Here is a 22,674-nt window from a genome sequence, read left to right as displayed (position 1 = left end):
CTCTTTGTTTTGTATGCTACAGTGAACTAAATCACATGATATGAAACTTACTGCCAGCTTGATAATTTCTTTGTTCTTGGGATGTGCTAATTATGGGAGTGCTTAAAAGGCTGCTTTCTAAGGAGGCTCCTCTGGCCTCCACCCCACCCCTAGTAGTGATCTCCCCCTTTTCCCTCATCTCTCTTAGTCTCTTAACAATATTGCTCTGCAGGCCTTAAAGGGAAGAATCTCTTTCCTTCTAAGGTCCCATAATGCTTAGATCTCTATAAACTGTACTGTTTCTGTCTAATGCTCTCTCTCCCACAAGGTCCTTTCCCCTAATTAATGGCATCTTATGAAGGGACTGTGTTTCAGTCCCTTCCTGGACCAACTGCTACTGCTCTTCTCTCTATTTAGTACCAATAAGAAATCCTGTCTCAAGAAACAAGGAGAAGTTGGGTGTGGTGATGCATGCCTTTAATCCCAGCACTCAGGAGGCTGAGACAGGAGAATCTCTATGAGTTCATGAGTTTGAGACCAGCCTGGTCTACATAATAAGCTTCAGGCCAGCCAAGGAAAGACAGTGAGACCCCGTCAAAAACAAAACAAAATAAAACAAAAAACAAGGTGGATGGTGTTCAGGCTGACAGATAGCCTCCACACACAAACACACATAAATGAGTATCACAAATAACACACACACACACACACACACACACACACACACACACACACACACACACACGCATACAGTAGCCTCTTCCTGTTTCCAGACGAAATGAGTAAATAAAGCTGTAAACCTTAGGTGCTGGGATACTAGGATACAGAGGTCAGCAACATAGTCCCCCTTCTCCAACAGTGGGAACTAAATGGTGGTGGGGGGTGGGGGTGGGGAGTATGTAAGCCATGAACATGCCATTAGTCCATCATGGAAGACCTAGACAGTAGCCCGAGTGTCCAGGCAAGCCTGATTGTGAAAGACAAACAGATCAAGGAACTACATTAGCCTTGGAGGAAGGTCAGTCATCAGGACTGGGGAAGGCTGATGAATGCAGTGTTGGGGGAAGGACACACAGAAGACAGGACATGTGAGGCAGTGAGGCACACATGACAATGAGGAAGGCTGTTACTGCAGTGTGCCATTTGTAGTGGCTGTACAACAGTGCTTTATGTCATACCTCAGCTCTGACCACTCAAATGTTTCAAGGCCCCTCAAGCACCTACCTGATTGTTGGTAAAGACCCTGAAGATGTGCAGCTCTGCATCTGGGGCAAATCCCTGGCACTCCCTCATGCTGGCAATCACACCGGCGACAAATGTGCCATGGCCCAGCCCTGCAGCCACAAAAAAGGAAGTCCCATGAGACAGCTGAGGATGCACAACGAAGTAGAACACTCCAAACCAACGACCACACACTCCTGGTCTTGGAAACACGAGCAGCCTCTGCCCCTCACACTCCTGACACCACTGTTCCTATTCTCCTTTGTGGGCAACTCCACAGGTAACCTTTCTCAGCATGTACCTCCTTCTCTCCCAGCCTCTACTTCCCCACATCATCTGAGAGGCTCAGCAAAGCTTCTTAGTACTTGGGCTTGTCTGTGCAACCACAGGGTAATTCACAAGTACTGCCTCCAGACCCAAGAGCCTTGCCCTCATCTGACTGGGACCTACCATCATCCAGGGTCCGCTCATTGGTCCAGTTGGTTCTCTCCTTCACATTCTTGAAGTGTGGATGCTTCTCACTGAGCCCAGTATCAAAAACAGCAACCCTGACATTAGCACCTTATCCCAAAAAGAGGAAACAACAAACAATCATATTGGGAGAAATAATCTTTCTTGATTTTTACCCACAAAACACCGTTCCTTTGAAGGAGCCACAGAAACAGGAAATCAAGGGCAGGCCCCTGGGATAGGACACAGTTCACAGGTTAAGTTCACACACTAGTGAAGACAGAGCTGTTTTGCTCTCTTCAGCAAAGGAAAGGGACTCTCACTGATTCTGAGTTTCATTGTGTAAGACACGGTGTTTCCTGAATCAAGTGGCCAGCTAGTGGGATGATCCCTCAGTTGCTCCACAGTTACAATTAGTAAATATGACTAACTGTCCAAATCCAGGTGTCCATCTTTGAATGCTATCACCTTCCTAGAAAAATGCAGCTTTGCAGATGCGATGTGGTACTGCAGCACATGACGACAGCCATGGGCTATGAGTTCTGCTGTTTTGTGTAGTATCAACAGGAAAGCAATGTTCAAGCCCAAGGTCCTGCATTCCATTCCCAGGTCCCACATAGTAGGAGAGAAGAGACGCCTACAAGTCAACCTCTGACCTTAACATGCACACCATGGCATATATTCACACACACATGTACATATGAACTTGTGTATATGTGCACACACACACACACACACACACACACACACACACACACACACACACGCACGCATTCCTATACATACATACACATGTACTTGTGTTCAAGCACATACACACAAATTTTTAGATGTGAAACAGATGCTGGGCTCAAGAGGCAAATACCAGGAAAGTTCACTGTACCCAGCTCATACACGGTAAGAAGGAATAGAAGTATTTGTTGGCAGAGCTGTGGCAGGACAACCCAGCAAACTGCCTCCCTGGATGCTGACTGTCCAAGTCCCTGGTCTGCAGTACACACCTGTGTATCCCATCTGCCACAGCACATCTGCCTGCAATGTCTGGGCAACCTGGCGAGGAATGGCTCTCAGCAATCGCCGACTTGAATGTCTTCCTGTGGCATGCCAGAATCCAGAGCCCAGGGAGAGGCTGGCTCTTCTCAGTGGTCGTGATGACTGCCACTTCTGACTCCACCGGGTTTCATTACATGGCACAATGGGGTCAGCTGGAGTCAAGGAAGAGCATGATCAGAGACCACGAGGACAAGTGCACACACTGTGCTCTAAGGCAAGGCCACCCTGAACTCATGTTTCAGGACTTTCCTCAAGGCAATCACAACTATGGGACAGTATTTAGTTGCTATATTATACCCAAATGACTTAGAATTCTGTAACCAAGGGAAGGCAGAGAAAGACTTACAGTGACTTTTACAGAAGTCCTGCTGGGGGTCACCATAATAGACAACGTAAGCCCAGCACTAGCAAGACTGAAACAGGAGGGTCACGAGTTTAAAGCCACCTAGGCTATACTACAAAACTCTGACTCAAATAAATAAACCTTTTGTGACACTGAAACACTAAAGATAAAAATCATTCTCACCAGTGGCCTGCCCTCAAGAGGCCAGAAAAAAAGGGAAATGACCCAAGAGCTGGCCATTGGAGGATCAGCAGGTTTTAAAGGAAAAAGCTGCTTTACCTCACTGAACATACCTCTGGCCAGACTTTAGCAGGGACTTTAAGCTATGTACTGCCCAAAACTCAGAGATTTTCTTACCTTTTCCAGTTTCCCCTTTCAAGAACTGAAAGAACCAGGAGGGCGAGAGGAGGGTCTGAGGCAAGAGAATACTCTGGACCTATTTTGTGTACTTTTGCTAAGATCTGTCAAATTGTACACTTAAATGATGAATTTTAATACCTGAAAAATCCCTTCATTAAAAAATAAAGGAAATAAAAGTAAAAGTAAAATGAGTTTTCATTTTACCTCTCAAAGTCTATGTTATAATAAAAAACAATCGTATTTTAAAAAACAATTTCATTTATTAGTGTGAGGAGGCACTTATAACTTTGAGTCAGTTCTTTCCTTCTACCTTTACATGGGTCCCAGGAATTGAACACAGATTGTCAGACTTACACGGCAAGCACCTTCACCCCCTGAGCCACCTTGCTAGCCCTCAAATCAGTTTTAAGAACAAGCCTGTACTACTCCTACGGTACTAGCTCTAAAGCATATGACTCTCATTGTTCTCAAGGCTTTCAGGCTATACCCATGAAAAGTTGGGACGTGGAAAAAAAAAGGCTGCTAACTCCATGAAGCAACTGTCTCTAAAATGACAGTCCAATTCAAATTTATCTGCACTGAGTTTCCCAGGTGACGCTAGTCTTTCAGTCAACAGCAGGGACAATCCCAGAGATACTGTGTAAGAACATTTAGATGATGGGAACAGTCTGCTCTGCTTGACCTTAAACAGAACAGAGCACTCAAATAAATAAATAAATAAATAAAATAGTGAGGGATACAGACCATGTCATATGACTAACCACTGAAAGAACTGGGAATCACTGGCTTGGACAGAAGAAACTGATAAAAAGAACAGCAAGATCTCTGCAAATAACAGAGATGATGTCTCGTCAGGGTGACTATTGCTGTGATGAAACACCATGACTAAGCAACTTGAGGAAGAAAGGGTTTATTTCAGCTTACACTTCAGCTAACAATCCATCACCAAGGGGAGTCAGGACAGAAACTCAAAGAGGCAGAAACCTGGAGGCAGGTACTGATGCCAAGGCCATGGAGGGGTGCTGCTTATTGGTTTGCTCAGCCTGCTTTGTTATAGAACCCAGGACTACCAGTTCAGGGGTGGCACCACCCACAATGGGCTGGAATCTCCCACATCCGTTATCAATAAGAAAATGCCCTACAGGTTTGCCTGCAGTCTGATCTTATGGAGGCATTTCCTTAATTGAGGTTCCTGAGGAGTCTCAGGTGACTTTAGCTTGTGTCAAGTTGACATAAAACTAGCCAGCACAAGTGGACATCTTCATGATGTCATTAATATCTCATATGGAAAGATGTTAGCTTTGTCTTAGGGCCAGTGGAGAGAACCCAATGAGATCCAAAGCAAGACAGACTTCAGCCAAACATCAACATCAAGTAAAACCTGAGCTCCAGTGCTACCACATGCTATGAGCACACTGCTAAGCACTGCACTCTGGCACTATTTCACTTCCTCCTCTGAGAACCAGTGAAGTGATGGTCAGTACCTCTCTATGTTAGGAGAGAAAATGAAGCTTCTAGTGAAAAGGAGCTTCATGCTCAAGGTTGTAGCTAGCCACAACACAGTACAGACACTGCAGAAAGGAACCCCGTAAGAATGGCCTAGGCATCATGGCTAGAATCAGGCAACTCTAAGTTTCCAAAAACATTCTAGAGTTCTCAAAGGCGAAAGAACCAAAATGAACAGGAAGCTGAATAAAATGACAGTGTATGCACCTGGGTAATTGTACCAAGTTTGATCTGGTTTTCCTGAGTTGTTTGGGCATTGCTGCTCTTTAAGGAGAAAAAGATACAAGACATCTGGGATAACAGGCCAGGCCCTTAAGAAATCAGACCCAAAGTCTGCAACTGACTCAAAATCCTGGTCTGCTGCACTGCAGAGGTCAGCTTTTCCAAAGACAGCACAACCTCAGAGGCTCTGGAGCCTAGTATATAACAGACAAAGCAGTGAGAATAAAATGTTCTTTATTTAGCCTGCCCAATAAAACAAACAACAGGGCTGGAACTGGAACTCAGTTGGTAGAATACCTGCCTAGCACTCAGAAGGCTCCAAGTTTTGTTGGTAGCACCACTTAAAACTGGGTGGGATGGTGAGGGCCTATAATCCCCACACTTCAAAGGTGGAAACAAAAGTATCAGAAGTTTAAGGTCACCCTGGACTACACAGTAAGTTCTGGGTCAGCCTTGGCAGTGGTGGTGCACATCTTTAACCCCAGCACTTGGGAGGCAGAGCTAGGAGGATCTCTGTGAGTTCGAGGCCAGCCTGGTCTACAGAGCAAGATCCAGGACAGGCACCAAAACTACACAGAGAAACCCTGTCTTAAAAAACTGAGCCGGGCGGTGGTGGCGCACGCCTTTAATCCCAGCACTCGGGAGGCAGAGGCAGGCGGATCTCTGTGAGTTCGAGGCCAGCCTGGACTACCAAGTGAGTTCCAGGAAAGGCGCAAAGCTACACAGAGAAACCCTGTCTCGAAAAACCAAAAAAAAAAAAACAAAAACAAAAAAAAAAAAACTGAAAAAAAAAAAGGAAAGAAGGACAAAAGAAATGATAGCAAATTATTAAAGTTAGCAGTGTGCTAACCTGGTTTGAGAAAAGAAAAAATGTTCCCCTGGTGGCACCAGGTCCTCTATAATACAGAAAGCACTACATTAAGTTTGTAGTTTGTTACTTGGGGATGGATTCTACCTCCAAAAGCCCAACTGTAGCAAAACTAGGCCCAAGAAAATGAGAGCCAGACTCCACAGGCTCACACCCAAAGGCCTGCCAGTGCCCATAGATTACAAGGGTGTGCTGCAACATCCACCTCTGGTCCTGGTCAGGGAGCTCAGAGGGAAACAAAACAAAGCCCAGGAAAAAGATCTTTTGCAAGAGGGCTATAAAGATGAAAACATGCACTCAAAAGGAGCAAAACCAAAGTACAGAGGAGACCCAAAGACAAGGTCTACACAAGAGTATGGTGGCATACCTCTACAATTCCAGCATTTGCAAAGAGGAGGCAAGAAAACTGTCTCAGTTCCAGCCTGGTTACAGAGCAAGATTGGTTTGGGGTTTTGCTTTTTGGGTTGTTTTTTTGTTTTTTGTTTTTCGAGACAGGTTCCCCTGTGTAGTCTTGGCTGTTCTGGAATTCACTACGTAGATCAGGCTGGCCAAACTCACAGAGATCCACCTGCCTCTGCCTCCTGAGTATTGGGATTAAAGGCGTGTACCACCAGCACCTGGCATTTAAAAAGAAAAAAAAAAAAGCCAAGACTTTCCACTCAACACACAAAGGGCTGGTAGACTGAAAGTCAGAAGAGTCCCAGATGAACACAGAAACCAGCTTCCACAGAGATACAGGTCACCACCACGGTCCACTACAGACCCTCAGTGTTCCTCCCAAGACAGCACGAAGCCGCTTTTCTCAAGAAAATGCTGTCCACTGGGGATGGCAGTGCATGCCTGCAATCACAGCACTTTGGAGGTGGAGACATGAACACAGGTAAGGTCAGGTGTTCAAGGCCAGCCTCAGCTTCAGGAATTTGAAGCCTGAGCTACAGGAAACACTGTCTCAGAAAACAAAACAAGGAAATTGCCTGTCAGGACAACATTCTCCACTGGAGAACTGTGAAAAAGGACACAGGTGTCTCCAAATCTGCCTCAGCGACTCTGTGGTGAAAGCCAAGCAGTGGTGTGGCCTGTGCTCACCATACTTACACTCAGCAAACTTCAGGGAACGAAAGACTTTCCGCTGAGGTGTCACCCGCTTGATGTTTGGATGATCCTCAAGTGTGAGCAGCCCGGCCTTCTGCTTCTCTTTGATCTGAATCACCTCAAAATCACTAGGGTAGTCACTGGATGGGTTGTTCCGAGGTATAATTCTCCAGTTGTCCACTTCACTGCTTTTCAGAGCACTTGAAATAAATGAGTTTCTAGCTTTGGCTGTGAAGTACCCGTTGAAAGCCACAATATATTCTGAAATCAATGGCCACAGTAAAGTAAGTACTTACATACATAACATAGAGTATACCTAATTTGAATCTTCACTGGCAAAAGAACAATGTACCTCAAAAGCCCAGAGCAAAATAAGAGTAAGCAGAAAAATAAGTGTAAAATGCCGTAGGCACCCAGATAGTGGTGGCAATCGCCTTTAATTCCAGCATTCGGGAGGCAGAGACAGACAGATCTCTCTGAGTTCGAGGCCAGCCTAGTCTACAAAGTGAGTTCCAGGACAGCCACCAGGGCTACAGAGAGAAACCCAGTCTCAAAAAACAAAAACAAAAAAAGCTCTAGGCAGCAGTATTCAGAGTTCTGGGTAAAGCTGACTTACATGAATCTTAATCACACAAAATACACAGTTCAAACCCAGACACCTATGTATTTTTTAAAATGTAAGTATGGGTCTAACGAGATGGCTCAGTAGTTAAGCTCTTGCAGAGGACCTGGCTTCAGTTTCCAGTACCCAAGTTAGGCATCTCACAACCACCTATAACTCTAGCTCCAAGGGATCTGATACCTCTAGCCTCCATAGGCACCTACACACGTGTATATATCCACATACATATATAATCAAAATACACCTTAAAAAATATAAACGGGGGGGGGGGGGGGGGGGTTGGAGAGATAGCTCAGTGGTTAAGAGTGCTTACTGCTCTTAGAGAGGACCCTGGGTTCAGTTCCCATGACCCACACAGTCGCTCACAACCATCTGTAACTCCAGTTCCACAGGATCTGAAACTCTCTTCTGGCTTCCACAAGTGCCAAGCACGCATGTGGTCCACAGACACATATGCAGGCAAAACATTCATCCACATACAATGTTTGTAAATTGAAAACAAAATAAAATAAAACCCCCCTATCTACAGAAATCTGACTACAGTAAAGAAGGGTAGTTCTCCAACAGAGACAGGAGTTCAGGGAATGTGTGCGGCTGTTTGTTCTACAGAAAGTGAAGATAAAGATCAGATCGAGTCACATATTTCCGGCTCAGCCCTTCGCCTGGGGCTTGACTTCCAAAGTGATGCTAAGCACCTACATCAGCATCCTCCCAGCTGTTGTACACAGTCAGTTCTACTCCATTACTTAACACCTTAAGCAAATGTTAATGCCTACATGGTGCGCACTCATTCCATTTGAAATTTACCACAGAAGTAGAACGGAAGCTAATATTTATATTAAGTTTGAAAACAAAGATGGGAGGGTCCAGCACTGAAGACAGTTCATTACCATATTCCACCACAGTTGAGGAGAATTCCACCTTCAAAGTCAGGTGGGAACAGCTGGGGCATGGGGCCTTTTCAAAAGCTTTCTTCCCCAGCCTGTCACCCAGATGCTTCTTCCCACAGAGCAAAACCACCAGCAGAAGAAGCCAGATGTTGATGAGCTTCATGGTCCTAAGTGAATATGGTTATAAAATTGCATAAATTCAAATCGCACTAGGTTCTTCCTTGATCAGAAGTGAATTTCTGTTTTGGCTAAAAGCTGCAACCTTACTGATGAGCCATCCTACAGACTTGTCCAACGTAAAGAAAACCTCAGTCCCATGGTCACCCACAGCTTGGCCCAAAAAGAGGCTTTCATTTCTTTCTCCGCTTCTTCTCCATCTTGGACAGGGGCTTCTCTCATTAGGGCAGAGTCGACTGAGTCCTAAACTCCATTTGCACACAGACCCAAATCTAGCGGGGACGCCCAAGCAACCACTCCGTGAGCCGATCTGAAATAAAAACAGCACACAGAGACATCAGAAGCATCCCGATCAAGCCAGATATGACAGTAACAGCTGTAATCTAAGTGGAAGGATCAGACACCCCAGTCACAAAACAGACAAATGAGAATATAACACAAAGTCCCTGCTCTTGTTTAGATTTACTTACACCTCACTGCTTTCCTGGAAACATTTCAAGACAGCTCTTCATGAAGTAAAGGGAGAACAAGTGAGGAAAATGAAGAGACTAAGGACAACAGCTAAGCAGAGGGGCACGAAGCAGGCCAGCCTCCATCCCTGCAGCTAGAAAGGAAAAAGAAAAGCCATCCTTCCCGTGCCACCCTCACTTCTGCTTCAGACTGTGCTTCCTGACATGGGTAGCTCTCCACAGGCCAGGGCATGGTGCCAATCAGCATCTACAAGTTTTCAGTCAAAAGCATAGTTATAGGACCTTATTTTCTGCTGTAAATTATACCTAAGTACTAACTATTATCTAGCCAAGTCATTTTAATAGGTTCTTTAAGAGACACTGCTTAAATGTACTCATATTTTAAAATATTTTCTGCCAATTTTATGAAAAGGGTACAGACGTTTTCTGCAGCCATTAAATTTATTTTACCTGAAACGTCAAACTTAAATTAAACCAGTTTAATCTATTATAAAATCAGACTAGCCCTTTACTGGAAGTGGAATAGAGAACAGTTTGTGAAGCAAGCTATTTCTAAAGAAAGTATTATATTTGAGTATAAAATTTCTCTTAGGCTCATCTCTCTCTCAAAATATTTAAAGTATAGGAGAACAGCTGTTCTTCACAACAGCGGCAGCAAGAGCTGAGTGCCACAGCATGACCAGCAAATGCAGCTCACCATCACATCTGAGGGGAACAATCCAGCCAGGGAAGGGGACATGGAACAAGTCAGGCCCTTGTATTGTCATGAAAGAAGAGGAAGAAAAACAAAAAACAAAAAACAAAAACCAGACACCATCAACCAAGATGAGTCGGTTAAATTCATCCTTCTGGAAGAAACTCGTCCTTTAGAGTAATAAAGAGGTTTTGGTTTCGGCAACTGCCTGTTGGTCCTTCTAAAACAGGAAGGGGATGAAACAGGACTGAGGGAGAAGGACCTAAACAGCTGCTTAAACTTCACCAGGAGGACCTTTACTGCTGCACTACCCAACAGTCTGCAAAACCAGCCAGTCTAGAACCCACACCAGAGACTGGGGCTGCTGGGATGTACTCAGAGGAGAAATAACGATGTCTATCTCAACAGAAGGACAGTGAGAATGTCAACCACAAGAGCAAAAAAGTAAAGCAAAGACCCCCTAGAAAGACCAAAGGTCAGTTAAGCCACCTTACACACTCTGCAGAAGCCAGAAGCCCTATCAGGGCTATCAGGGAACAGAGTCTCAGAGAACGGCCCTGGTCAAAGAATATATAGCCAGTCACTGAAGTAATATAATAGTTCTAATGCTGTAGTAAGTGTGCACTTTACAAAAGGGGTTGGAGAGTTGCTCAGTGGTTAGAGCACTGGCTGCTCTTCCAGGGGACATGGGTTCGATTCCCAATACCCACATGGCAGTTTACAACTATCTGTCACTCCAGTTCCAAGGGATCCAAGGCCCTCTTCTGGCCTCCCTGAGCACTGCATATACATGGTGCATAGACACACATGAAGGCAAAGCACCTATACACATAAAATTTTAAAAATTAAAATAATCTCTTAAATCCTTCTGCCTTAAGAGAAAGAATCTATAAGCTAGTGTAGATATATATAATGTGAAAGTTAGTGAGCAATACTTGTGAGAGCATCACAGGCCTTACTGCAATAAATCACTTTCAACGATGTCCTTGATAACTCTCTCACAGGTAGACAGTCAATTTCTATTCTAATGTATTCTACGTAGAAGAGAGAGTTGATATTTACAAATTAGGCAGGGGCCTGATTCTCTCAAAACAAAGAAATGGAAAGGAACGAAATTAAGTTTTTCAAAAGAAAATAACCAGCCAAGCTTTGTGGCACAAGCATTTAATCCCAGCACTTGGGAAGCAGCGGCAGGAGACTCTGAATTTGAAGCTGGCATGATCTACAGAGCTAGTTCCTGGACAGCTAGGACTACACAGAGAAACTCATAAGGTAATCAACTCTACTCCAGTCAGTTCTGGGAAATAGGACAGACACACACAGACAGACCGACAGACAGACAGACAGACACACACACACCCAACATCACAGCACACTCTGCCTTTATTATTCACTATGCCATGCCATTTTATAGAATGCTTACCCAGTAAAATACTGCCAGGTGTTGGGGGAGGGAGGGGAGAGACAGAGACAGAAACAGAGCGAGAGCGAGAGCAAGCATGTGAGCAGGTCAGGGACACCGCTGTATGTGTGAGGAAGCAAAGGAAGGCAACCCCAACCAGCCACCAGGCCAAAGGCAGGAAAGGAAGGTATCAGAGTAGAGGTCACCTAAACTGAGACAGAGTCCCTTTAGGAGTGACAAAAGGAAGCTTTTAGTTGCACAGAAGCTGAGCTGGGGAGCTACATAAAGGCACTATGGAGGGAAAGTAGTGCATCCAGGGACAAGAACACAGAATATGCACAAGGACCAATTGGGCATCCTGTCTAAGGAGGAAGGGGATTGGTGCAGGACACTCCAGAATGCAGACATCAGCAGCCAAGAGGAGTGAGCACAGAGCCAGAGAACAAGGCTGCCGAGCAACTGCTCAGAGCTCTGCACTGTACAGGCAGGAGGGTCAGAGTACTGGATATGGCAGAAACCTCTGACCTCACAGAGCTTATCTTCCAGTGTGGGGATGCAGATAAGAAATAAGTAAGTGCAGCTTAGCTGACGGTAAGTACTGTGCTTGGAAAGCAGAGAAAGGAAGGAAACAGGACAGTTAAGAGGGATGCATCGCCAACTTGAGTGCCACAGAGGCCCAGAGAAGGGACCTTTAAGTGGACACCTACAGGAAGTAGTTTGGAGTGAATAGCAAAGGAAACAGGCCTGCATGGCTGAGCAGAATGCAGGAAGGGAAGGGAGGGGAGATGAAAGAACTGGGGACAGATCAGGGACAGCCCTGAACATCAGAGAGGACCTCGGTTCTTATTTCGAAAGGGAAGGGAAGACACAGCTGACCACTCAGGCTTCTAGGAGAAATGAATACAGGGGACAGGGGACCCAGTGGAGGATCATGGGTATAAATAACCCAGGGAGAGAAGATGCTGACTTGGACTTTAAGAATAAGAAGGTAGAGTCAAACTTTCCTGATGACCAGACGTGGGAGAGTGCAGGTGAGGAATCAAAGTCATAAGGGTAACTTTTGCCTCTGCGATGAAGACTAAATGGAAGCTGGCTCAGGGGAACACCCACATGGAAACTAAGTTGTGAACACCTCTGTTTAGGATGCTCATGGTGGTGGGGGGGTTCGGGAGGAGGGAAGCGAGGGGGATCTGTGATTGGTATGTAAAATGAATAAAAAGTGTCTTAATAAAAAATTAATTAATTTTAAAAAAGGATGCTCATCAACACTGGGAGGCAAATCCTGGGCCACCCAGCACCTCTTCTTTGGGGAACAGGAGAGACCAAAAGAAAGCCAAAATCAGACTTCCATAAGACAAGTCTGGCCACTGGATGAGTCTCCTGGCTAGTTTCGAGAGAGAGGGAGGGAGATGCTCAGCAGAGAAGGCCACTTGCTGCCAAGCCTGGCTACCTGAGCTCCACCCCTGGAGCCTACGTAACAGAAGGCGTGAAGCAACTCCCACATACGTCCTCTCTGATCTCCACACTAGTACCCATCCAGACACACAAAGGAACATGTTTTTAAAATGTTACTGATCTCTTCCAGAAAAAGGTCACACAAAGTGAACGAGTGGCCCCTGGTCTGACTGCACTCCACCAAGCCCCATCTACTCCAGAAACTTGCTGTCCACGCTCATAAGTGCTAGAAGGAAGTAAGGAAAGAAGGAAACCGCTTCAGGTACAAAGTCTCCTGGAATAAATGAACAAGCTGGAAATGACAGAAAACGAAAACAGCTTTGCTGTGTAGACCCAGGTAACCTGTTTATTGTCCTCAAAGGTGAAAAGTCCAGGCTTTTAAAGACATTACTGTGATGGGATGGGCCTGTGGTGGAAAACTACAGAGCCTGAGGTTTCTACAGGTTCCCAATCCTGGGAGAAGGCTCAAATCAGTTTCCTTTATGGCTTCTAATTCATGACTCGACTGTTAGAAGATAGTGCCTGGGGCCTGGCACAGAAAGCCAACCATTTACCACTAACCCCTGCGTTCTTAGGCCTGCGTGTTCAGAAAGATCCTAACCCACAGACATGTCCAGTGGGGCTTTTAAAAAACAGACTGTACTTTGAGAGCTGGAACAGACCTATTCACCTGTATCAACAGCCCATGGTGTCCAAGCTACAACCCCAAGTCAGTAAACAAGAGCCACAAGACATGCTCACTAGCTAGTGGCAAGCAGGAGCACATTAGTTAGACAGGTATGTGTACACAGGCTCACACACAGGGAGAAAGAAAGCTACTAACTTGTCCTTCACTTTCTGAGTTAGTATGCTGAGGACAAGGGAACCACAGAGAACCAGTTAGGGCTGGAGTCAGGCAGGTAAGAAAGTGTGTGAGAAGGCCACCAAAAAATAAGATGAATGAGCCATTCAGTATTGAGCGGCAATTGAAATGCTAGTAGGAACTCAAGGTTTTCAGATGTACTCACAGATTAGAAATAAACAAGTGCATATCTGAATACATACCCCATCACTAAGAGGACATAGCAGCAGTGCCTGCCACGTGTTGTACCCCCAAGAAGGAAGCCCACCTTGTGCCCAGATGGCTGAGTATTATTCTCCAGGGAAAGAAGCTGGGTTCCTTGAAGAACAGCTCAGGGCAGGTGGAGGGGGTGGGGGTGGGGTGGGACCAGATGAGACGACTGTGGAACCCCTTGTGCCAGACAGTGAAGCAGTGCTCACTGGGAGAATATGCCACCAGAAGCCAGGGTGGAGAGACTTTTCCTAGCAAAATCTGGGACAATCTCAGCCTCACAATATATAATGAGTAACAGATCATAACTCCTTGAAAATTAAATGGGAAAACAGTCTCCAACACAAATAAAGTGGAAGCTTAAGGAAAACTCTGCTGTTTACATAGTTTCAAATGCCGCCCACTAAAATACATATTTACAAAGGGGAAGAGTGACTTCATCTCATTATCCAAGCCAACCAGCCATAGACAAAGGGGCCCAGCCCGCCCCCTCTCCCAGCAGAGGCACTGAGAAGAGCCCTGCCTATTTCTGAGGCTGCTTCCAAAGACTCAGAGCAATCAAATCATGAGGAGGCATTAGATGAACCCCAAGGGCCATTTTATGAGGCAACTTAACACTTACCAGTTGTACAGTGATATCCAGAACATAGCCCTAGACAGTACTGACTAACATGAAATGGGGAGTGTAGCTGATCATGGCGATATACTGAAGTTCCAGCCCTCAACCTCCTGAATCTAAGAATATACAAATCCTTTACATAAAATAGCACATCACTTCTACAGAAGTGGAACTGTGCACATCTACCCACATACTTTAATTTATACCAGATTACTTATAATACCTAAAAAGACATAAATACTAAATGGTTCTGCCATATTGTTAAGGGAACAAAGCACGCTCAGTACAGACATGTCCTAAATACTTTGGTTTTTAAAAAGACTTCTTTTATCTTATGTGCATGTACATGTGTACTATGAGCATGCAATGCCCACGGAAGCCAGAAGAGGGCGTGGGATTTGTGAGCTGCCATGTAGGAGCTGGGAACAGAACCCAAGCTCCTTCTAAGTGCTGTTAACCAACTAGTCATCTCTCCAACATCCCAAATAATTTCAATCAGCAATTGTCTGAATATGTGAATGTGGGACTGGGATACTGGGGGGCACACTCTACCTCCCACTCTACAAAGCTGATATGTTTTCTGAAAAGCTTCAGTCAAAAGCATTCTATTCAAACTAGCTTTAGTATTTTTACCATCTACATTGCAAAAAAAAACAAAAACAAAAACAAACACAAAAAACCAAGTAACTTTTTTTTCTGAAAAGCTGAGGCACCTAGAATACAACTCATACTATTAATAATTCAACAAACCCAGTAAGTATTCTCATGTTATTAATGAATTTTTTTAAATCTCAAAACCATTTGTCAATATGCACTAAAACCCTTAAAACTGTACAGGAAAGATTCCTGACCAGGAACAAAAACTTAACACTCAATAAGCATTTCTTGGTGGCAAGTGAGATTCGAATTCACTGTCTTGAAATAACTCACATAACCGTCATAACATCCTGTTATTTCCCCCACTTTGGGGTGAGAAAACGGATTCCTACAGGAAGGATGCCCTTGCTGCCCTACACCCTGTTGTTGAGTGGGAAAGGTGTCTGGGAACCCCAGTGTCTGGCTCACATTCTTCAGAGGGAAAAAGCCTACTGTTTTAAAAATGTCCCCTAGGAATTCAGTCCAACATGCATGAACCTGAAACACACTATTTACATCCAAGGATCTACGGAGCAAGACTGTAATAGAGGGAAATTAGAGACTATCTAAGCATACAATAATAGGGACGGGGAACTGATTATGGTTTGCTTGTACTATAGAATGCCCTGCAGCAACTTTTCAAACTATGTCTTGAGCCAGGGTGAATCATGGTCCCCCACAGATGTCCACATCCTAAGCCCCAGAAAGAGACGTGATGGTATACAGACAAAGACTCAGTTGGGAAAGGCATCCTCTACCCACCAGTCACTGTAAGATCTCTATTCAGCCAGGTGGGTGCTTCAGAGGTGGGAATGACAAAAGCCAGGGTTTGGGTTCTTGAAATCAAGGAGCCACGGAATATAGGTGGCTTCTATAAACAGAAGGAACCAGATTCTCTCCTGAGCCTCCAGAAAGAATCAGCTGTCAACATCTTGACTTTAGCCCTATGAGACTCATTTTGGACCTCTGCCCTATAGAATGGTAACACAGGAAGTGAGTGTCAGTTTGTGCTAAGAACAGGAGAATGTACTAATGAAGTACTAAAGAAATCAGCTCATGTACAGAAAGCACTAAATTCTGCCCCCACCCCCACTCCATTTTTGGAGACAGTCTCTCTATATAGCCCTGGCTGTCTTAGAACTTACTATGTAGACCCAGCTGGCCTCAAATTCAGAGATCCACCTGCCTCTACTTCCCAAGTCCCCACAAACTGACTTTTAAAATGCATCCATAGAGTTGGAGAGACAGCTTGGTGATTAAGAGTGCTTGCTATTCTTGCAGAGGGCATAGGTTTGATTCCCAGCACCCACGTAATGGTTCACAAACAATCCAAACTCCAATTCAAGGGGATCAATCTTTCTCTTCTTACCTCTATGGACACCAGGCAAGCACATGGTGCACATACACACATTTAGGCAAAATAAAATAAAAGTTAACCTGAAAAGTGTTTTTAATACATCTATGTATACAGAAAAAAAAAAACTGAAAGATAACAAGATGGTAACAGTGCTTCTACCTCTAGCAGGATGACTTATCCTTTTCCATTTTATTACGTTCTCTTCACAGTGTGGAAAGGGTTTTTATTATTTTTATAATTAGATAAGTCATATTTGTTATTTTTAATAAATCCTTCAAAATAAAATTTAAACAAGGAAGTTATATTTTCTGGTAAGACAGCAGCACAAAAACTCAACTGTGTGTCAGGCGTGATCTCTGTAAGTTTGAGACCAGCTGGTCTGCACAGTGAGTTCTAGGACAGCCAGAGATACATAATGTGACCCTGCAAAAATAAAAACAAAACAGAACAACAAAAATCAACCATGTCAGACTTACTTATTTTGATACAGTGATCTTAAACTAATTTTCTCCAAAAAGCTGTTCCCACAAAGCTGTCTACAGTGGCCTTCCCAGCTAAGGGAGATCACTACTCCTTCCAGAAATTTCACAGGCATACCGCTTATTGGCAGGGTCTCCTGAGGCTGTCCCTGGATTCAACAAGTGCTGATCAGATTAAATTCCCAGGCCTCCTTGTAGAAGACATGGTTATCTTCTACAAAAAGCATACCCTAAAGCCAGTCCTTCTACCCATGGCTTACCATGAGTGTGACTACAGCACTCACATAGAGGGACTCGAGAAGAGCCCGACATCCAACACTAAACGAGGAAGACACCTGCATATCAAGAACAGACGCAGCGGGGCACCTGTGTAAGAGGGAGAAGGAGAGCAAGCAGCAAGAGGCAGCTAATGCCCCTTTCAGCTTTGAAATTCTACTTACAATGTGCACAGGAAGAGAACATCACCAAGATTACACTTCTGGGTATAATTTAAATATATCTGAAGTTATTTGCTTGAATATAATTTTAAAATCTAATCCAGGTGAAAGGAAATGACCCATATCACAGTCATTTAATTATGCCCCCATGCCCTGCCTCTTAATAAACTAGTTTACTGAAATAACTCCTGTGAAGGCTAACTGTTTAAGCGATGAAAGGGTACTATTCAATTTAATTAAAAGTTGGCTAGAAAACGATCTCTTTTGTAACTTAATTGCATACTTGGCTGTATTCCCACTGTTTAACAGGCTAACAATTAAGCAGTGCTAGAAGATACTCTCTTAAAATAAAGGTGCATATGGAGGTCTCAATGAGCCATCAGTCAGTGTTGTGTGAACAGAGAACCCAAGGCATTTACTGCCTGTCCCTGCAGAGTGTGCTCTTGGCTTAAAGCAGTCTCTCCTAGTCCCTAGACATCTAAAAGGTACCAGCCAACCACAGATTGTGCCACCAAACTTCCCACTCCTCATTTTATCTGAAATTCACCTCCATAAGGAAAAAAAAGCCTACTGTCAAGATAGGGCCTAAGTCTGGAGAGATGACTCAATGGTTAAGAGCACTTGCTGCTCTTCCAGAGGACCCAGGTTCTATTCCCAGTATCCACATGCTCACAACTGTCTAAAATGCCAGTTCCAGGAGATCTGATGCCCTCTTCTGGTCTTCTCAGGCAAGTGGTGCACACATATACATACAGGCCAAACTCTCATGTAAATAAAATTAAAAATGGATCAATAGGGCTGGTCAGATGGCCCCATGGGTAAAGAAAGGCACTTGCTATGCTGGCCTGGTGACCTGAGTTTGATCCCTGGAACCCTCATAAAGGTGAGAAAAGAGAACCAACTCCACAGCTTGTCCTCTGACCTCCACATGTGTGCTGTGGCATGTATGCACCCATACATAGCACATGTAGATGGGTTTGTGAAACATATCAAAACAGACTGCACCGCTAGGAAAGAGAAAGAAACTCATCTGTCACCTCTTTAACCTGCCTCGGTCTATCTTAGAGTCTGTCACCTCCCAAAATACCAAATGTTAGGTCTGGACTCCTTAGCATTTCAGATCACTGGTTCTGATCCCATCTATACCACCCCTGAAAGACTAGAGTAATTAACAATCAAGAGTCGCTAAGAGGGGGCTAGAGAGATGGCTCAGCAGCTAAGAGCAATGGTTGCTCTTCCAGAGGACACAGGTTCATTTCCGAGCACCCACATGGCAGCTCACAACTATCTATAACTCCAGTGCCAGGGGATCCAAAAACTTCACACAGACATGCATGCAGGCAAAACACCAGTGCACATAAAATAAAAATAAATAAATCATTTTTAAAAAAGTTGCTAATAATGTACAACTTCCTCCCCAGAAGAAACCACTAAAAACACTCCTTGGAGGCGCTGGAGAAATGGTCCAGGGGGCACAAGGACTTGAATTCAGATTCCCAAAATTCACACAAAAAGCTGAGCAAGCCAGTGGACACCCATAATCCCAGCCCTGGGAGGCAGAGACAGAACCATCCCTGGGGTGCACTGACCTGTTAGTCTAGCTCAATCAGTAAGCTCCAGAGTCCTGTCTCAAAAAAATAAGGTGGTGCATGATCATTGACACCTACAGAGCTCTGGCCTCCACGCACAACTGCACACACATACACAGAGATTTCCCCTCCAGGGAAGGACTGTCTACTGTCAGGCAGAGAATCGAATCAAAGAATATAAGAATATGATGGCAACAAGAAAAAAAAATCTGACTAGAAAACACCCTCCTTCATTCCTAGGTGACTGCAGGGAGGGGCCTGCCAACACTACATCACCTTTTGAATAGGTAACAGCCAACTCTAGGTTATGCGGGATGTCTGAGGACTGCAGGAGAGTCCTAATAGTGCAGTTCAGGTAGCCACCTCCCCGAAAAACAGCTCTGGGGCCAAATGTGTCACATACCGGAAGATAAAACTTTCTTAGCAAAAGGTGTTCCACATGAATGGGGGTGGGGAGGTGGGGGTCGCTGTTATACAATGGAATATCAGTTAGCCATAAAAAAGGATGAAATTCTGATTCATGCTACAACCAAAAAGTACTGATTCATGCGACAAGATGAATTCTGGAAACAAGGCACCAATAAACCAGACACAAGAGGCCACATGGGACTCCTGACTGACTATTCCCAAAAGGCAAATCTAAGGAGACAGGTATATTGGTGCTAAGCAGGCTGAAAATGGATACTGACCACAAAAGGGTACCAGGGGTCTTGGGAGTGGTTCTCAAAGTGGGTTGCGGTGCTAACACTTAAAGAAAGTGGCCCTTTGATATGGACATTTTATAAAAATTAAGTTCCTACATTTAAAAAGTAACGGTAAGGCAGGTGTGGTGGTGCATGTTTTAAATTCCAGCACCAGGGGTGGAGGGGGGAGGATCCGGAGCTCAAAGCCAGCTGAGCCAGAATTAGACTTTGTCTTAAATATTAAAGGTTTTTCTTTTTTTCCATGTAAAAACTAGTTTTGCAGATTTTAATGGAAGGAACTGCTTTTCTCTCCGTCCGGCTTTTCTTTCGCTTCCTAACCTTAGAGGCTGGCACCCAGAATCAGATCTTCAAGTGGGTTCCTCCTGTCACCTCAAAGCGCCACTCGAAAAACGCTACAGTAAATGCAACGACGAGCCTTAATGTGCACGGACCCGCGGGGCCCGTTCCCCGGGGCTCGCGACCGCAGGACCCTGCAGAGGAGGGCGGCGCGTGCGCACCGCGGCGCGCAGGCGCAGGCCAGGCCGCTGCTCCGGGCCAATTGCGGGTGAAGCAACAGCGGTCGCCCGCGGCCCCCACGCGGGGACCGAGCGGCCGGGCCTAGGGCGCGGCCAGCTCTCGCCCGCGGCCGGCTGACGTACCTGCGTCCGCCTCAGGCTCGAGGCCGGCGGGCCCGGGGGAACGGCGCCTCCGCCGCGAACACGCCTTGACTCTCCATTCGGGGATGTTTACTCGCAACTCTCGCGAGACCACGACGCCAAAGGGACAGGCGCAGCGGCCTGGCGTGCCCCGCGCGCCCGCGACCTGCGTGCGCGCTCCTGGGGTCCCGGCACCAGAGGCGAGAAGATGTCCAGGGATCTCGCGACATTTGAGGCCCGGGGGCGGGAGCGAGGGCGGGGCCAGATCGTTCTCCAACCGTGGGGAACGCTGGTTCGCGGGGCTTACTGGCCTGCAAAGTAAGAAAAGGAGCACGCGCTTTTGCGCAGCCCAGTGGAACGACGACTCCTGTCCAGTTTATGTGCACGCGTAAACTACCTCCACAGCCCCAGCTTCTGGTGGCCAGCGTCTGTGTATCCTGCTGAACTACCCACGTGGCCCCAGCGGCTGAGGGCCTCCAATGGCCTGGCTCTATGCACCCATCTAACCCAACCCCCATTGCTGTTGAGATGAACCCAACATGCGTTCTCCTAAACTAGCCCCATGGCCCCAGCTGCTGGGACGGCCTTTGAGGGCAGTTTCTAACTACTGCCAGGGGCATCTGCACCTTGAAAAACAGGAAGGGCTTTTATAACACCAAATATTTACCACTTTGAACAGTTAATGTGAAAGTCTGCCCGGCAAAATGTACTTTGGGCGATTTAGACACCAGAAGGATAGGCCTATTCTCAGTCTTAATTTAGTACTGAGTTGGACCACAGTTGGCCCTGGCACAACCTAAGTGTGGGCAGCAAGCATGCTTGGGTAATGTGACTGAACCAGACAAAAAGATGGAGGACACAAACCTAGAGTCTTGGGCTCACAATTTAGGAGATGGGCCTTGACTACCAAGCCTGGTATAGAAATTGGGTTATTCACTGGAACCTGCAGCTGAGCAAGCTCTTCCTGAAAGAGGATCTAGAGGTGAGCAGGGTGCAGAGGAGACCCTGTGCAGGGCCCTTTTGCTTTGTTCCTCGGGTGCTCAGTCAGAAAGGGCAGTTTGGAAGAGAGAGAGATGACTCAGCCATTAAAAGTTCACTCACACTGGGCAGTGGTGGCTCACGCCTTTAATCCCAGCACTTGGGATGTAGAGACAGATGGATCTCTGTGAGTTCGAGGCCAGCCTGGTCTACAGAGTGAGTTCTAGAACAGCCAGGACTGTTTTACAGAAAAACCCTGCCTCAAAAAACAAAAGGAAAAAAAAAAAGTTCACTTAAACCAGGCATGATGGTGCACACCTTTAATCCCAGCACTCAGGAGGCAGAGGCAAGTGGATCTCCGAGTTTGAAGCCAGCCTGATCTACAAAGTGAATTCTGGGACAGCCAGAGCTACACAATTAAACCCTGTCTCAAAATACTGGGGGGAAAAAAAGTGCATGTAAGAGGGTACACTACTTTGTAGAGGACCCAAGTTTAGATCCAGCAAACATATTGGGCAGCTCACAACCACCTGTAACTTCAGCTTCAGGGAGCAGATCTATGTTTTGGCCTCTGTAGATACCTGTACTCCTATGCACATACCCACACAGACACACACAAATTTTTGAAAGGGCAATCTTGAGGCAGATGTGTGGTCTGTGGATGTAGCCCCACACTTTGAAAATGGTATACTGCATTTGTTCCCAGGTTCCAGTATATCCCCTGGATGGCCAATCTTTGTGGAGATGCTATGTAGAGACCCTACTGTCTGCCCACTCCCAAGAACTCCAGTCTTGCTCTCCAATGAGTACTCCCTACTACTTCACACTCCCAAGGCTGTCAGTCACTCCACGCCTGGATCCCAGTAACTGGAAGTCTCTTGCTAATACAGGAGAAACTAGGAACAAGAAGCTGATGGTCTAAAGGATCTGTTAAACCTTCTTAGAAAATACTAGGTTTCACAGTGTAGACTTTAGCCAAAAAAGTGCTCAAGGCTGAGCAGTGTGCTTACCAGACTGTAGGAAAGAAACATTTGTATCTGGAACATAATTACAGTTTAGGTTTGCTGAGTGTTTCTGCTACCTATTAGGGTCATAACAAAAGGAGACACCCTGGCTCAGAGCTGGCCATCAGGAACATTCCCTTATCAAAGAACATGCCTCTGCTGGATCGACCAAAGGGAAGAGCACTGGGTCACAGCGCTACTGAATCCTATCCAGGTACTCTTATCTGAAAGAGCAATTTTCTGCCAAGCAAGCAGGATAGCCCTGGTTAACAGCAGCCTAGGGGCTGTCTCGGGATAACTATGACAATTACTTTATTGTACTGTATTACTTACTATATTGTTAATCTCCTTCATTCATCTGAATAGCCAAACTTTGGAACT

General features: G+C 45.5%; 1 protein-coding gene across 6 annotated transcripts in view; it reads right to left on the bottom strand.

Annotated features, from left to right (window-relative positions):
• Mbtps1 (membrane bound transcription factor peptidase, site 1) overlaps nt 1-20,483 on the bottom strand; it is a 56,386-nt gene extending 35,903 nt beyond the window's left edge. For 2 of the 6 annotated variants that reach the window (XM_052727252.1, XM_052727256.1), the window contains exons 1-6: nt 20,315-20,483; nt 8,607-9,093; nt 7,098-7,355; nt 2,652-2,855; nt 1,651-1,761; nt 1,204-1,313 (exon numbers count right to left, since the gene is read on the bottom strand). In XM_052727252.1, the coding sequence (XP_052583212.1) occupies nt 1,204-1,313; nt 1,651-1,761; nt 2,652-2,855; nt 7,098-7,355; nt 8,607-8,769 (846 nt within the window). In that variant the 5' untranslated portion in view covers nt 8,770-9,093; nt 20,315-20,483. Of the gene's footprint in view, nt 1-1,203; nt 1,314-1,650; nt 1,762-2,651; nt 2,856-7,097; nt 7,356-8,029; nt 8,584-8,606; nt 9,094-19,994; nt 20,127-20,314 lie in introns of those variants that run through there. The other 4 variants (XM_052727254.1, XM_052727257.1, XM_052727253.1 and 1 more) reach the window with 3 other exon arrangements.
• Between the last annotated feature and the right edge of the window lie 2,191 nt (nt 20,484-22,674).

Source organism: Peromyscus californicus, unplaced genomic scaffold (assembly GCF_007827085.1).
Source record: "Peromyscus californicus insignis strain IS unplaced genomic scaffold, ASM782708v3 Scaffold_8__1_contigs__length_139910024, whole genome shotgun sequence".
Lineage (NCBI taxonomy): Eukaryota > Metazoa > Chordata > Mammalia > Rodentia > Cricetidae > Peromyscus > Peromyscus californicus.
Note: the sequence above shows the minus strand (reverse complement) of the source record. Positions and strands in the feature narration are given on the sequence as shown.